Source organism: Hyla sarda, chromosome 8, assembly GCF_029499605.1.
Source record: "Hyla sarda isolate aHylSar1 chromosome 8, aHylSar1.hap1, whole genome shotgun sequence".
In the NCBI taxonomy this organism is placed as follows: domain Eukaryota; kingdom Metazoa; phylum Chordata; class Amphibia; order Anura; family Hylidae; genus Hyla; species Hyla sarda.
The window spans coordinates 35,372,135-35,387,422 of record NC_079196.1 but is presented as its reverse complement, the minus strand read 5'-3'; the positions used below and the strand labels follow the sequence as shown (position 1 = coordinate 35,387,422).

The 15,288-nt window shown below is 42.1% G+C and overlaps 1 protein-coding gene across 8 annotated transcripts in view; it reads right to left on the bottom strand.

Annotated features, from left to right (window-relative positions):
• Positions 1 to 1,939: 1,939 nt before the first annotated feature.
• The window catches only part of GALNT13 (polypeptide N-acetylgalactosaminyltransferase 13), a 354,352-nt gene continuing 341,003 nt past the window's right edge, over positions 1,940 to 15,288 (bottom strand). For 3 of the 8 annotated variants that reach the window (XM_056536509.1, XM_056536510.1, XM_056536514.1), the window contains 2 exons: positions 8,174 to 8,371; positions 3,539 to 3,675 (listed from right to left, as the gene is read on the bottom strand). In XM_056536509.1, the coding sequence (XP_056392484.1) occupies positions 8,177 to 8,371 (195 nt within the window). In that variant the 3' untranslated portion in view covers positions 3,539 to 3,675; positions 8,174 to 8,176. Of the gene's footprint in view, positions 3,676 to 8,173; positions 8,372 to 13,663; positions 13,760 to 15,288 lie in introns of those variants that run through there. The other 5 variants (XR_008847277.1, XR_008847278.1, XM_056536511.1 and 2 more) reach the window with 3 other exon arrangements.

Sequence of the window (15,288 nt, the reverse complement as noted above, 5' to 3'; positions counted from 1 at the left end):
TGTATAAAATGTATGGGACCTTGCTTCATCATGTGACCTACTGTCATGTGATATACCCAGAGTTCCATGGGCACAGGAACCCTAGGAATTAGCATCCAACGGGCTTTAGTCCAGCCCCCTAGTATATATAGTCTCTCAGTTATCTCTCTTAGTTCCTGCTTCTCATCCTGTGCACTAAAGCAGCATCAATTCCTGTACAGTTGCATCTAGGCCAAAGCCTAAGGAACAGCAGCCACTTTTAAAACGTGAGTTACAATTCTATCTACAAATCCAGTGACTACTACTCAGCTAAGGAATATATTAGTAGCACAGGGGCCTGCATAAATATCCTCATAACAACAAGTCCAAGCAAGCCTGCGAGGTATTCTGTGTCCCGGTTGCCTCTGTGGAAACTGCATAATTGTAAAGACTGTTTCCTGAATATTTCAAGTAAAAGTTCCAGTTATTGCAAAACCCTTGCCGTGGACATTCCGTTATTGCATACGTTTCTGGGCTGGTTGTCGGTGGTTATTATACCGAAACAACCGCCTCCTGGCGTCACAAACACTAAGGAGTTAACAACATCTTGCCCCAGGGTTAATACCACCAGACCCTCCTACATACTGCAACACCCTGTGGTCACCACAAATACATCATACTGCTGACAATTCTACACCAGGAGGTGTCTCTTTGTTGTCTCTCTTTTTATAAGAAGGGAAAAACAAGAGAGATGGAGAAAGAGAGAAAGGAAGGAAGGAACAGACAATGAGTTAGAGAAAGAGGGTGGAGGAAGAAGGGGCAAGAGAATAAGGGAGATAGAGGGAATGGAAGATAGAGGGAGAGAGTGACCAGTAGAGAGAAAGGAAAAAGAGGATGAGCTAAAAGGTATTAGGGTCTACTCACACTTCTGAATTTCTACTTGCGGAATTTTGATTGTGCAGAATACTGCGCCATGTCACACCAAAACACTACAGATAATAAATCTCCCCACAGGTCCCCTTTAAATGGTGAATAGTGGACTTCCTCCGTGACATTCACTTGAAAGTGTCAAATGTTCTAGACAGCAAATTGTAAGGGGTCTGGTAGGATGGATGAGCGCCAAGCAAAAGATCAGGGAGTTTTATGACAAATGACTGTAATTGCAAATTAATGTTTCAATTTAGCCCCATTAAAATTATTAATGGCTTGTGCATTATCCACTGCGCGACAAATCTATTACTTTCATGTAATGTGGAGAAATGATTAAAGAATAGCTTAAGTTTAGAGCGACTTCAAAGATTACGATTACGCAACCGGCTAATGAGCCTTTTTTTTTATATGATGTTGTTGTAGTCTGTCTGTCAGCTCAATGGACAGTACCCAGTACATTCATCTATAAATGACACCTTTCTAATTTCTCATTGACATGTCTGTAAATATTTGTATAATAATATTCCCAGGGACTATGAAGAGATAAGCAACGTTGCACTGGCACAGCTTACTTTTATGGATTATTAAGTACTTACTGTAGGAGAGCAGGGGTCTCAAAATGGTTGACCTCCAAATGGTCCAAATGGTTGACCTCCAAATGTTGCAAAGCTACAACTACAAGCCTGCCCAGACAGCCATTGGCTTCACTCCCCGACTCGGCTCTCATTTTAGGAGATGGCCTCCTTTATAGTCATTGATCGCAGAGCTGGGCAGTGGAGGGAGCTGCCCATTGCTTTTCCTGCCTATATCAAGGGATCGGTGAGACCTCAAATGACCAACAGTAAGATTCCAATCGATCAAGACTTTAGACATGTCTGCTTAGCTTTTCTTAATGACAGTTACACTTTAAGAAATAAAAGTTGAGCTCGGATTGGTTGCTATGGGCAAAGACAGATTTTGAGTATTGATACATAAGGCCATCTTGTGTCATTTTGGATATTTTCACAATAAATGACAACCATAATGCAAGGAAATGTGGAAAACACAGAACTCAGTATCCTTGTTTAATTCAAAACATTCTTGTTGGTCCAGAAAAAGCAAGCAGTACATTACATCGAGTGGACTGGCGCGTTCCAGGGACCAAACTAAACTCTAGATTTCACTGAACTGCCTCTATAGTTAAATCTTTTCAACACTGTTGGTGGAAGGGAGTCATGTATCAAACTAAATATGATAGAAAATGGTGGGAATTCATCAAAACTATGGCAAGAAGTCTGACATTTCGATCAAGATATTGCACCATTGTTACCCAAAATGGGACCGACCAGGACGGGGCCACCTCTATCCGGTGGTCTCATAGAAGCCACATGGTCTTACTCTATGGTATGTACACCCTTACTGTTGACATGTCAAGGTCAAGTCTTGGAAGCATAACAATGCCCTTATAAAAGTGATTACCCACACAGCCAACTGATGTCAATACCAGCTGAACGGGATTTATAAATCTTCAAAGGTATAGTGCCACTATTGTTATAAAGTAGTAAGGGTCACTTGGCTGCGGTACCTCTATCACAGCGGGAGACCGAAGTCCTGAGTGTGCAGGTCTGGCGTTGCTGGGAACCAGAAAGAACTAAGTCGCTTAATACAAATAGCATAGAAGAGACACGGTTACCCGCACTCACCGCTAGGCTTCAGTCGGCCAACTCCGCTTTAACTGCTCATATGGTCATCACTGGTTCCAGACCTGATGCAGGGCGCTCAGAGCGCCCTGCATCAGGTCTAGAACCGGTGATGTCCGTGTGAGCAGTTGAAGAGCTCCTTCATCAGGTCTGGAACCGGTGATGTCCGTGTGAGCAGTTGAAGCGGAGTCGGCCTACCGAATCCTAGCGGTGAGTGCAGGTAACCGTGTCTCTTCTATGCTTTTTGATCGGGATATATATTGGCCTGGTGGCAACCCTGTGTACAGCACCAGGAGCACATACCGATATCCACCCCAAACTACTACCCTACATGTTTGCCCTATAGACCAATATAATAGGCTAGATCATTCCTATAGGGTTTCAAGAAGAAACAACTTTTTAAACTGTCTTCGGAATCTTTAGAATCAGGGTCATGGGAAATTAGAAGTAATGTGTCAAACACATAACGCTCTTTATACACGAGCCCAACCATGTCTTAACAAATCCCGAAAATCCCTTAGACACAATAGAAAGTGGACTTGTGAGGACGTCACTGTTGTCTATGATCACTTAAGCACGTGTTTGGGTGTAGTTCATATCCTATGTTTTTGTAACAAAATATTCTTTTACATTACAATATATGGAATCTTCTCTCATTTAATCTCTTTGACAAATATAGTGGATTCTGGGATGTCTTGGTATTTACAGCCTCCAGAGCGCCCTTCGTATTCCTCCGGTAAACAGACACAATTTGCGGCGGGCATGTAGAGTCAGGTATAGTTAACGGAACAATAATTAGAAAAAGTCCTATTTCTGTCCTCCCAGGTGGATTCCGAGAGGTTTTTCAATTATTTTTTGTCAGTGAGAGTGAAGAAAGTGACATCTCCATTCAAGTGTTCTTATAGCTGATAATGAAGGTCCTCAGACGTGACATCGGGGGGCGCGCCTCAACCATCGCCATCCAGCTTTATACACTCAAGGTCATGTTACGTAACAGCCACTGCTGGGACCGGCTGCCGTTGCACTCTTTCATGGTGGGGACCATTTTATCGTCGTCTGTAGGCTCGTCCAAGCACTGGTTGCTGTTGATATGTCTCAGTACGAAATGCTGCAAAAAGAAGGCAACAGATGCCTGTTAAATATTGCATGATATTAAATACAACAGCCTCGGGAACGGTTCTAGCAACGCAGCAACTAAAAACACCAGACCTGTATACACTGTGATAGAAAGATCTGATACAGATCAATACTATCTCTTTATTGACCTATGTCAAATTATTTTAGCAATGCCAAAATTTCTTCAGATCTATCAATGTAGCAAAATAAAACAGCAAACGATCAGTGCAATATGTTCTTAACCTAGCACCATGGCGTCTATGTTATTATTGCAAGGCTAGTAAGGGAGTGTATGAATTATATGCTTCATGAATAGTATATGTGCCACATTAATGGTGAGATGCATCACTAACATTCATAGTTACGGTTGAAAAATGACACATGTCCATCAGTTCAACCAAGGAGAAGAGGAGATGGATGGAGGGGACGGCATGTGTTTAGTGTCCGCTACATCTGCATCAAACTCACATCTGTGGATAACTGTCTCATTATCTATCTATCTATCTCATTATCTATCTATCTATCTATGTATCTCATATCTATCTATTTATCTATCTATCTCATTATCTATCTATCTATCATCTACTATATATATCTATCTCATATCTATCTATTTATCTATCTATTTCATTATCTATCTATCTATCTCATATCTATCATCTACTATATCTATCTATCTATCTATCTATCTCATATCTATCATATCTATCTATCTCATATCTATTTATCTATCTATATATCTACAGTGGGGCAAAAAAGTATTTAGTCAGCCACCAATTGATATGAGATAGATAGATATGAGAGATCGATAGATAAATAGATAGATTGATAGATAGATATAAATATAGATAGATAGACTAGAGATAGATAGAGTACCTGTCTCTCTGCCTATCTATCTAATTTCTATCTATCTATCTATCTATCTCATAGCTATCTGTCTATCTATCTCATATCTATCTATCTCATATCTATTATCTATCTCATATCTATCTATCTCATATCTATCTATATCTCACATCTATTATCTATCTATCTCTCTATCTATCTCATATCTATCTATCCCTCCATCTATCTATCTATTCATATCTGTTATCTATCTATCTATCTATCTATCTCATAACTATCTATCTCATAACTATCTATCTATGTTGCAATAGGCAACATTTCAGTTCTTAGAGCTACAAGTAATTGGTAAATGTAAATATATATATATTCCACAAGCTTAAAGGAGTTATCCAACTGCACAGATAAGAAAGTATGGCAAAGGCACATACCCCTTGTTTTCCTTGTGAAATTTGATTCCCCTTTTAGCACTGTTGGGCACAATATCTTCCAAAAGTGTTCAAACTAAATGTCCCATGATCCCTCTCCATGTTACAACACACTATCTCTCCAGATTCATCTCTGCCCCCTGCTTCTCCCCTACTTACCTCCCAGTCGCTCTTGCTATGGTGCTAAGGCTAGTGATGGGCACATCCTGCCAGCCTAGAGGAGATGTCGTTGTCCCCTAAGTAATGTTTCTGTTGTCCATGTCGCTGCCAAGGTTGTGGATGCAGCGGAGCCATCGTGCACACAGACTCCCAATATGACTCAGTAAAATAAGGAAGGTACTGGAGTCAGCGACCACGATGACCCTGGTGTCTCCTTTATTTTGCAGAGTCATGTAGGGCAGGGGTCTCCAAACTGTGGGCCTTCAGATGTTGCAAAATTACATCTCCCAGCATGCTCGGACAGCTGTCGTGTATGCTAGGAGTTGTCATTTTGCAACATCTGCAAGACCACACTTTGGAGACTGTTATACGTAGTGCTCTATAAAATCAGCAATTACAATATTTAATAGAAACCTTATGATTTTTTGGGTCCAATAGATCTGCTCTTCTTTCCTTCTATTCTCTTTGTGTTAGTTGTTTTTACTAAGAATTTTCCAGATCTGTTATTGTGCCTACAAATCAAGTCAGAAGCAATGATATGCCATTCCACAAGCGCTTGCTAAGAGTAACTGTATTTTCTTTCTCAATTTTCTCAGCTTGAAGGCTATTTTGGTGGTAGGAGTTTTTATTAAATATCGCTGGTTTAGAAAAGTTTAGAAATGGGTTTATTTAAAAGGGAACTCCAATACAAAAAATTTTTTTATATGTTGCTCAGTACCTCATCTACATGTACATCAAATTTTTATGTGTCTATGACCTATTTTTCTCTCAGAATTACCTTTATTTACTTGCCATCATTGCTCAGTGAGATTTCTGTCCATGCAGAGGCAAGGGGGCGTGTCCCTCTCTTCTCCTCACTGTGATTACTCCTCCTCCCTCACTCTGCTCTGACTCACAGAAGGCCCTGGACCTGCCTGCAGCTCTGTCAGTCACTCATGGTGTCCATGACATCTCTATGACCACTGGACACTGCAGGACTGGTATGTGTCCCAGGAGGCAGGGGGACCCCTAGTGGCCAGTTTTTTGACTGGCCTTTTCAGTAGGAAATACTGAAAATTTTCTGATTAAAGCAATTGCAAAACATGTTTTTGCATGCTTTATAACATATCAAAAGTTATTGTATCTGACAGTGCTCATATAAGTACTTATTCCCTATCCACAGGATAGGAGATAAATATTGGATCACGTGGGGGGGGGGTCTGACCGTTGATCTCCTGCCCGGGACCGCAGCTCTCCCCATGGAGAGACCTCCGCTCTGCGCACGGATTACTGTAGACAACCAAACTACATGCCCCTTCCATGTATGTCTATGGGAGAGCTGCCCAGGCACTGCAGAGGAGGTGCCTGCGAACACTGCTCCGTGCGGAGCATGCAATGGTGGCACGGCGCTCCTCTATCCGACTGCTAGCTGTCAGGAACACTGTTACATTATCAATTACAAAAATACTTTGGCTGTGGCCCCCAGCGATGCCCTCATCGAGTGGGTGCTCCAGGCAACTGCCTACCCTGCCTATAGGTGGCGCCAGCTGTGACACAAGGCTTCCAGTACTGACATGTTGCCAGTCAGTGTTGTCATAGGGTACATTGTAAGGCTTCCCATCACAAATCCATCCATATATGTAATGCAAACATTAAAGCAGATTGTAATTTTAGTGAAAATTATGTGGCCGGTGACTAGGAATGTTGTCATTGGGACCAAGAGGGACCAATATTCAACATGGATCTTTTATTTTAATACAAAAAATTCATGTTGCCTTATTTTGAGTTTTCCATTGAAAGTAACAAATCACATCAATCTATTCATAAAAAATATAGAATTGGATTTAAAGGGGTATTCCAGGAAAAAAATCATTTTCTTATATCAACTGGCTCCAGAAAGTTAAACAGATTTGTAAATTACTTCTATTAAAAAAAAATCTTAATCCTTTCAATAATTATCAGCTGCTGAAGTTGAGTTGTTGTTTTCTGTCTGGCAACAGTGCTCTCTGCTGACACCTCTGCTTGTCTCTGGAACTGCACAGAGTAGAAGAGGTTTGCTATGGGGATTTGCTTCTAAACTGGGCGGTTCCCGAGACACGTGTCATCAGAAAGCACTTAGACAGAAAAGAACAACTCAACTTCAGCAGCTAAAAAGTACTGAAAGGATTAAAGGGGTACTCCGGTGAAAACCTTTTTTCTTTTCAATCAACTGGTGGCAGAAAGTTAAACATATTTGTAAATTACTTCTATTAAAAAATCTTAATCCTTCCTGTACTTATTTGCTGCTGAATACTACAGAGGAAATTCTTTTCTTTTTAGAATGCTCTCTGATGACATCACGAGCACAGTTCTCTCTGCTGACGTTATTATAATAATAATAACGCTTCATTTATTGTTGTCCTTAGTGGGATTTGAACCCAAGTTCCCAGCACTGTAAGGAAGCAGTGCTAACCACTTCGCCACCATGCTGCCTTTAGCATACATCTGCTATGCATGGTTGCTAAAATGGGCAGAAACGTCAGCAGAGAGCACTGTGCTCGTGATGACATCAGTGTTCCTAAAAGAAAGGAATTTCCTCTGTAGCATTCAGCAGCTAATAAGTACTGGAAGGATTAAGATTTCTTAATAGAAATAATTTACAAATATGTTTAACTTTCTGCCACCAGTTGATTTAAAAGAAAAAAGGTTTTCACCGGAGTACCCCTTTAAGATTTTTTAATAGAAGTAATTTACAAATCTGTTTAACTCTCTAGAGCCATTTGAGATATATATATATATATATATATATATATATATATATATATATATATATATAAATAAAAGTTTTTTCCTGGAATACCCCTTTAACATACAGTATAAACATTCAAGAATTTACGATTACCAGACCTATACTTTGACTACTGGGATGTCTTAGATCAGTGGTTTTCCAACCAGCTGCTGCAAAACTACAACTCCCAGCATGCCCGGACAGCCGTTGGCTGTCCGGGCATGCTGGGAGTTGTAGTTTTGCAAGATCTGTAGGGCCTCATTTTAGTGACCACTGTGATAGAGAATGTATTATAAACGATAGATCATACCAACCTCTTAACGCTTTCTTAGAAAGTAATCAGTGGGACTGTAAAAAACATTTCTAAAAACCTCCAGTCTGGTATAATTCCTCAGTATCCAGGCTTGCCGGCTGTTACCGTTACAGTATTCCACAGTGGGGCCAAATGTGCCGTCCTCTATTTGGCTTAAAGTCAAACATGATTGGGTTATGATATGGAGAAATGAATGGGTCTGTGCAACAGAAAAAGACAGGTCAAAGCAAAAAAATATATATATAGCATGAAAAATAAATGATATAGTAAAAGAAAAGAAACACAACAAACAAGTCGATGTAACACAAGCAGATGGAGGGGATCGGGTCCACACACGCGACTGCAAACGAATAAAATACTCAACTAGAGAATCAACAACAAAATATAATGATATAATGCAGATTGGGATTTGGAAACGTTTGCACTATTATTGTGCGAAATAACAGGACAGTTTTCGAGTCGTTTTTGAGGCTTTTTTTGTTTGTTTGTTTTTTTCAGGACAAAAAAATGTCAGAATACATCATCCTCGCCTCATAGAAAAAGCAGAGCCAGAAAAGCAGAAATGATCCAGATTATCAGCGCTTATGCTTTAGGACTTCTCTGCCAGAATCCCGTAGTGGAACTTCCAGCACGTTAAATTGGCAGCAGAATCCCATTAAAATGAATGGGCGGCTGCTGCAAAAGGAATCGGCGCATCATTTACTGAACAAAACCTTAGGCTATGCTTGCATGGCAGAATGTCCATTCGGAATTCCGCATGAATATTCTGCATGAATATTCTGCACAGACATTCCACAGCGGCAGAGTCCCATTGGTTTCAATGGGATTTTGCGGCACTGTTCACAAGACAGAATTTTTCGTGCCGGAAACACGCAAATTCAGCTTCCGGCATCCACAAAAAAGAATAGTGGAGTCTATCCTTTCTGTTGAGTCCGCAAGGAAATGCATTGCCGTCTATGAGACGGCGCATTTCAGAGCGGTCCTAGTGCCCGCCAGTTAGTCAAATGTGCAGAATATCCGCACCTGAGCGAAAAAGGTGTGGAATTGTACATTTGACTAACCAGGGCCGTAAGGACCGCTTGGAAATGTGCCGTCCCATAGACGGCAATGCATTTGCTTGCGGACTCCGCAGAAAGAATAGACTGGATTATTCTTTTTGCGGACACAGAATCTGAATTTTCCGGCGTGAGGCATAGAACTTTTGCAGTGTGAGCAGTGTAGCAGAATCCCATTGAAATCATTGGGACTCTGCTGCAGCAGCATGTCGGTGGGGAATATTCCTACGGAATTCCGCACGTAAAAGTGGAGATGCTGGAAAAGAAAATTCTGCATAATGCTATATAAAGAGTGACTACTGGTCCTGTATAAAGAAGTATGTAGGCCTCAAACTAGAATTGGTCGTCGCATTAGACCATTTTTTTTTTTTTAAATAAGCCAACTAACCCTGAAACGAGTCGGATGCAAACGGCTACTGCTGGGTCCCCCACAGACCCCATTCACTTGCATGGGGTCCGTCAGCGATCCGGTAAAGTATTGCTTTTTCTCCACTAAACTTGACAGAGCTCCGCATAACGGGGCCCGACGACAGTGTGAACAGGCCCTAAGTCTATGTTCACACGATGGAAATTCCTGATGGATTTCCGCATCTAATTCCGCCTTTAATTTCCACATAAATTTAGAGCCAATACACTTCCCATGGGATTCCGCTGTCCCATTCACACAGTAGAATTTCCGCATCGGTCTTTCCACTGCGAAAATTCTACTTTCCGCATTCCACATAAAGAAAGGTCCTAGCGTAAATTTGTGCGGGAATTCTGATGCGGAATCCTACTTAAGTCAATGGGGCTTTTTTTTCTCCGCCCAAATATGGAATAGATGCAGATTTTGCATGAACTGTAACCAAAGCTGTAAAAGAAAAACCCAATTTTCCCTATACTGAGAATTGATGCGGAATTTCCGCATGAATTCTGCATATATATGCAGAAAGATGCGGAATTCCGCGTACGCATCATTTGGCAGGAATTCCGCATCTGTTTAGGCAAATTGTGAGGTGTGAACGTAGCTTTACTGATCTACAGGATACAAGACAAATCTATAATCCAGGCATGTGTATGGGCCCAAGGCTAAAGTTCCTACTACTCCGTTTAGAACTGTGTTTTTCAAACAGGGTACCTCCAGCTGTTGCAAAACTACAACTCCCAGCATGCCCGGACAGCCAACGGCTGTCCGGGCACGCAGGGAGTTGTAGTTTTGAAACAGCTGGAGGCACCCTGGTTGGGAAACACTGGTTTAGAGTGACCACTGTGACCTATGAAGCTCATATAACTGCATGATGAAGACTGTGTATGGGCTGAGCAGGATTTGATGTATCACATAGAAGTGTAATGATAAAATGATGATACTAAGACAATAAAATGTGTGCACGACAGCATTTCCTGTATTTTAGACAGTAAATCTCAATTATATCCCCCGAAGCTCCGTACGAAAAAAAAAAAAAAAGACAGAAAGAAACCCAACAACCTCTTGATGTTATCTATGTTTCATTTTAGCTCCTGGAGCACTAGAGAGGGAATTTGTGTCTTAGTTTTAGAAACTGTCTTCAATGTATTTTAAGCACAAAACTTTAGAAATCCATTGAAAACTCTTAAAGGGGTTATCCAGGAAAAAACTTTTTTATATATATATCAACTGGCTCGAGAAAGTTAAACAGATTTGTAAATTACTTCTATTAAAAAATCTTAATCCTTTCAGTACTTATGAGCTGCTGAAGTTGAGTTGTTCTTTTCCGTCTAAGTGCTCTCTGATGACACCTGTCTCAGGAACCGCCCAGTTTAGAAGCAAATCCCCATAGAAAACCTCTTCTACTCTGTGCAGTTCCCAAGACAATTAGAGATGTCAGCAGCTGATAATTATTGAAAGGATTAAGATTTTTTTAATAGAAGTAATTTACAAATCTATTTAACTTTCTGGAGCAAGTTGATTTATATAAAAAAAAAAGTTTTTTCCTGGAATACCCCTTTAAGTTATATAATAAAGAAGTGGCCATAAAATATGTATCTATAAATACCATCTTCAAGAGAGCAAGTATCAGTAGAGTGCTTCACATGGAGACAGAATAGACCCCAGAAATCAGCTGAAGACTCTATTGGCAAGTATTCAATTTACCTACAGCGCCCCCAAAGGGAAAACAGAGCATTACACAGTTCTTGTCCTCCAGACAGAAAGAAGCTCTTTGTAGCTTGAGGAGGAAGGCGAGAAAAGAACAGGAGGATGACACCTCATGTAATACTACTGGTCTACTGTATTGTATCAATTGACCAGGAAGACCCACATTACATATGGTACCTATAGGGGCCACTACAGATACCACATGTACTTTGGGTCTTGGCAAATTGATTGTTTACTATGGCTCTATCTATTAACTGGACCGAGGGGTCACCAAGCTGGAGTGTACAGTCGTCTCTCAAGTTACAATAATAATTGGTTCCAGGACGACCATTGTAGGTTGAAACCATTGTATGTTGAGACCATAACTCTATGGAAAACTGGTTATTGGTTCTGAAGCCCCAAAATGTCATCCAAAAATAGGAAAAAGTGAGGATTAAAGAAAAATAAATAGATTACTAATACAGATAAAGCAAATCCTTACATATAAAATGAAGAAAGATCTGCTGGGAGCTGTAATCACTGTCTATGTAGAGGACAGGAACTTCTTCGGGGTCCTGTACAGCACACAATGTCCTAAAAAAGTAACATGGAGCCGCCTTCACCTGGTGTCCAAAGGAGCAGCTAACCCTGGCACAGGTAAAGAGTACAGAACATGTAAAATACATCCCTGTTCTGTAGGGGGCGCTACCAGACACCAGTCAGTGCATGCACTTCAGTAATACAGGTGTTTTACCAGTGAAATTCCCATTCTGATTAGTCGGTTCTTTTAGCCATTGACACATGTTGCAGATCTGGACTGTCTGTAGCATTGCATGGTGAGTCTGGTTTCAAGTTACAATGGTCCAGAAAAGACTGAACATGTTGTAACCTGAGGCCATTGTAAGTTAGGGGACCACTGTACTGGATAGGCCCACCTCTACAATGGACCAGTGTCTCCTCCCAGTGTTGGTTCTAAAAGGTAATGAGTGACCAATGGGATGTTCAATTTACCACATTTTCCACTATTAATAACTATTGGCAATTATCATTGTTTGTGGGGGTCACTAACAATCTATACCAATAATTTTTTATTCATTATATTAAAAGTTCAGTTTTATAGAGGAGGAAATATTTTTTTAGAAGCTATTTTGATGTAAACAGTTCCCTTGTATGCCAATAGTTTCTACCGTTATTCATATACTTAAAGTAATAATAGATAATTGGAACAAGCCTACCCATTTAGTGGAAACCTTCATCTAGTGTTCCTTAAAGAGATTATCCACCATAAGGTGATTTTAGTGCGTACCTACCAAACAGTAATGGACATGCTTAGGAAGGATCTGCGCGTGTCTTTGATCAAAATGGATGTGTTGTGATTCCACTGTAACGCTGTTGAATTCTTTTTGTAAAATGGCTATGTGGTGGCCCAGTATGGGATGGTGTTTCCCACGTACCCTTCTCCTGCCATGCCAGTCCCTTTATGTCCCCAGGGCCCCCTGCAGTGTTATCCCCTGTGTACATATGTTATATGTTAAAAGTGTAATGTTTCTTTAATTACTGTGACCATGTGCTTGTTACCCAGGAGGCACTAGGGACCAGGTGACCCCTCAAGTGACCTATGGGCTCTTTTCTAGACACCCCTATAAAACCAGGGGTGGAGCTACAATCTCTCTCTTCCAGTGTTCTTGCTCCTGCTGAGGTCCAGTGCAGTCATCTCAGAGTGTCTGGAGGATTGGAGGCCTCAAGCCTAAAGTCTGCAGCCACAAAGTCATCTTCATGTCAATTGTCAAGTCCGTCAAGTCTTCTTTATAGTCACCGTGGCCTGCACTAAAGTGTCTCTACATATTGCAAGTCCCAGCAAGCCTGCGAGGTCCCGCTGTGTCACTGGTCACCTCCTTGGGATATTGGCTGTACTGCATGGACTGTATCACCTGTCTACAGTCAGTAAAGTTACCGTTGTCCATAACTTGGCGTTGGTGTCTTCATTGTCCCCATGTCCAGCCCAGGACCAGCGGTATTACCTTCGGGTGGTTAAGGCTAAACCACGCCCTGGAGTCATGACAGGAAGGGGTTAATATCATCTGCCCCCAGGGTTACAACCTCTTCCCCCTGCACGCCACAGCTATTTCCTGTTGGAGTTTCCTCCCTAAAACTACAAATCCCAGAATTCCTTGTTTGTAAGTGTGAGCTAATTTTTCTCCTTCCCACACATCAGTCACCCCACCCATTAAACCACAGGTGAGCTGCCTTCCATGCTGAGCTGTGAACGATAGACCAGTGTTTTCTAACCAGGGTGCCTCCAGCTGTGGCAAATCTACAATTCACTGCAGAATGATCTCCTTCCCACCCAGCGGTCGCTTCACCCATTGCAGCAGACATGCTTCTTTGAACACCTTACTAGTGATGTAATGTCTCGGGCTGCACTGCAACCTGGGAAAACCTGAGACAACACTCATTTTGTATGCTGTTAAAAATAAACATCAGGACAAAAATCACAGAAGAGTTGTGAGACCACCATCAAACGTAGGTACAGACACTATATTATGAACTACACTAACTTTACAGCCCCTTTAGTACAGTCAAATAAAAAAAAATCCTGCAATACCCCTTTAATGCTGTAGGTGCTTGGATAAGAAAACCCCATTTGCGGGCTGTAGTAATATATAAGGAAAGGTGTATCCAGCACTAGATGTAGCCCTGTAAACATTGTGAGGAATTAATCAACAGCCTTTTTTGGTGTAGAAAAGTTGCAAAAAATGGCTCTGTTTTGCAAAGTTTGTGCGACTTTTTGGTGAAGTGATTTTGACAAAAATGACATTGGTGCACACTTTTGGTTTTTCGCTTTGCAGAAGCAGCTTATTTACGAAGGGCAAAAAAATTCTCAATTACACCAGCCCATACCTGGCTTACAAAACTGTCTGTAAACGACATTTAATTTAAAAAAAGTAAAATATTACACATTATTACCACACAAATTAAATAATTGTTGACCTACACCTTGATAAATTCCCTCCGATCTTCTTTATTTAGACCATGTTAGAAAAGAGCAAATAAAGATGTCACAGCTCCGGGAGCGATGCACACCATGCAGGTCACACCACACAAGTGCATCGCTCCCGGGACTGTGATCTTCTTATTTGCTCTTATTTTTACATGATCTAAATAAAGAAAAAGTTTTAAAGGGGTAATCCGCCACTAGACATCTTAACCCCTATCCAAAAGATTGGGGATAAGATGTCTGATCGCGGGGGGTCCCGCTGCTGGGACCCCCGTGATCTCTCTGCTGCCCCCGGTGTTCGTTTAGATCCTCGGGTGCAGCGCCGGAGGCTCACGGCGTCACGGTCATGACCTCACCCCCTCAAAGCAAGTCTATGGGAGGGGGCGTGATAGCCATGACGCCCCCTCCCATAGACTTGCATTGAGGGTGTGTGGCCGTGACGTACTGAGCGGGGCGTGACCATGACATCATGAGCCTCCGCCCGCTTTTCCAGTCATCCAGCACGGAGCAAAGTTCTCTCTGTGCACTGGATGTCTGGGATGCCGCAGCTGAGACTGCGGGGGTCCCCAGCGACGGGACCCTCGGATAAGATGTCTAGGGGCGGAGTACCCCTTTAACCCCTTAAGGACGCAGAACGTAAATGTACGTCCTGGTGAGGTGGTACTTAACGCACCAGGACGTACATTTACGTCCTAAGCATAACCGCGGGCATCGGAGCGATGCCCGTGTCATGCGCGGCTGATCCCGGCTGCTGATCGCAGCCAGGGACCCGCCGGCAATGGCCGACGCCCGCGATCTCGCGGGCGTCCGCCATTAACCCCTCAGGTGCCGGGATCAATACAGATCCCGGCATCTGCGGCAGTTCGCGATTTAAATGAACGATCGGATCGCCCGCAGCGCTGCTGCGGGGATCCGATCATTCATAACGCCGCACGGAGGTCCCCTCTCCTTCCTCCGTGCGGCTCCCGGCG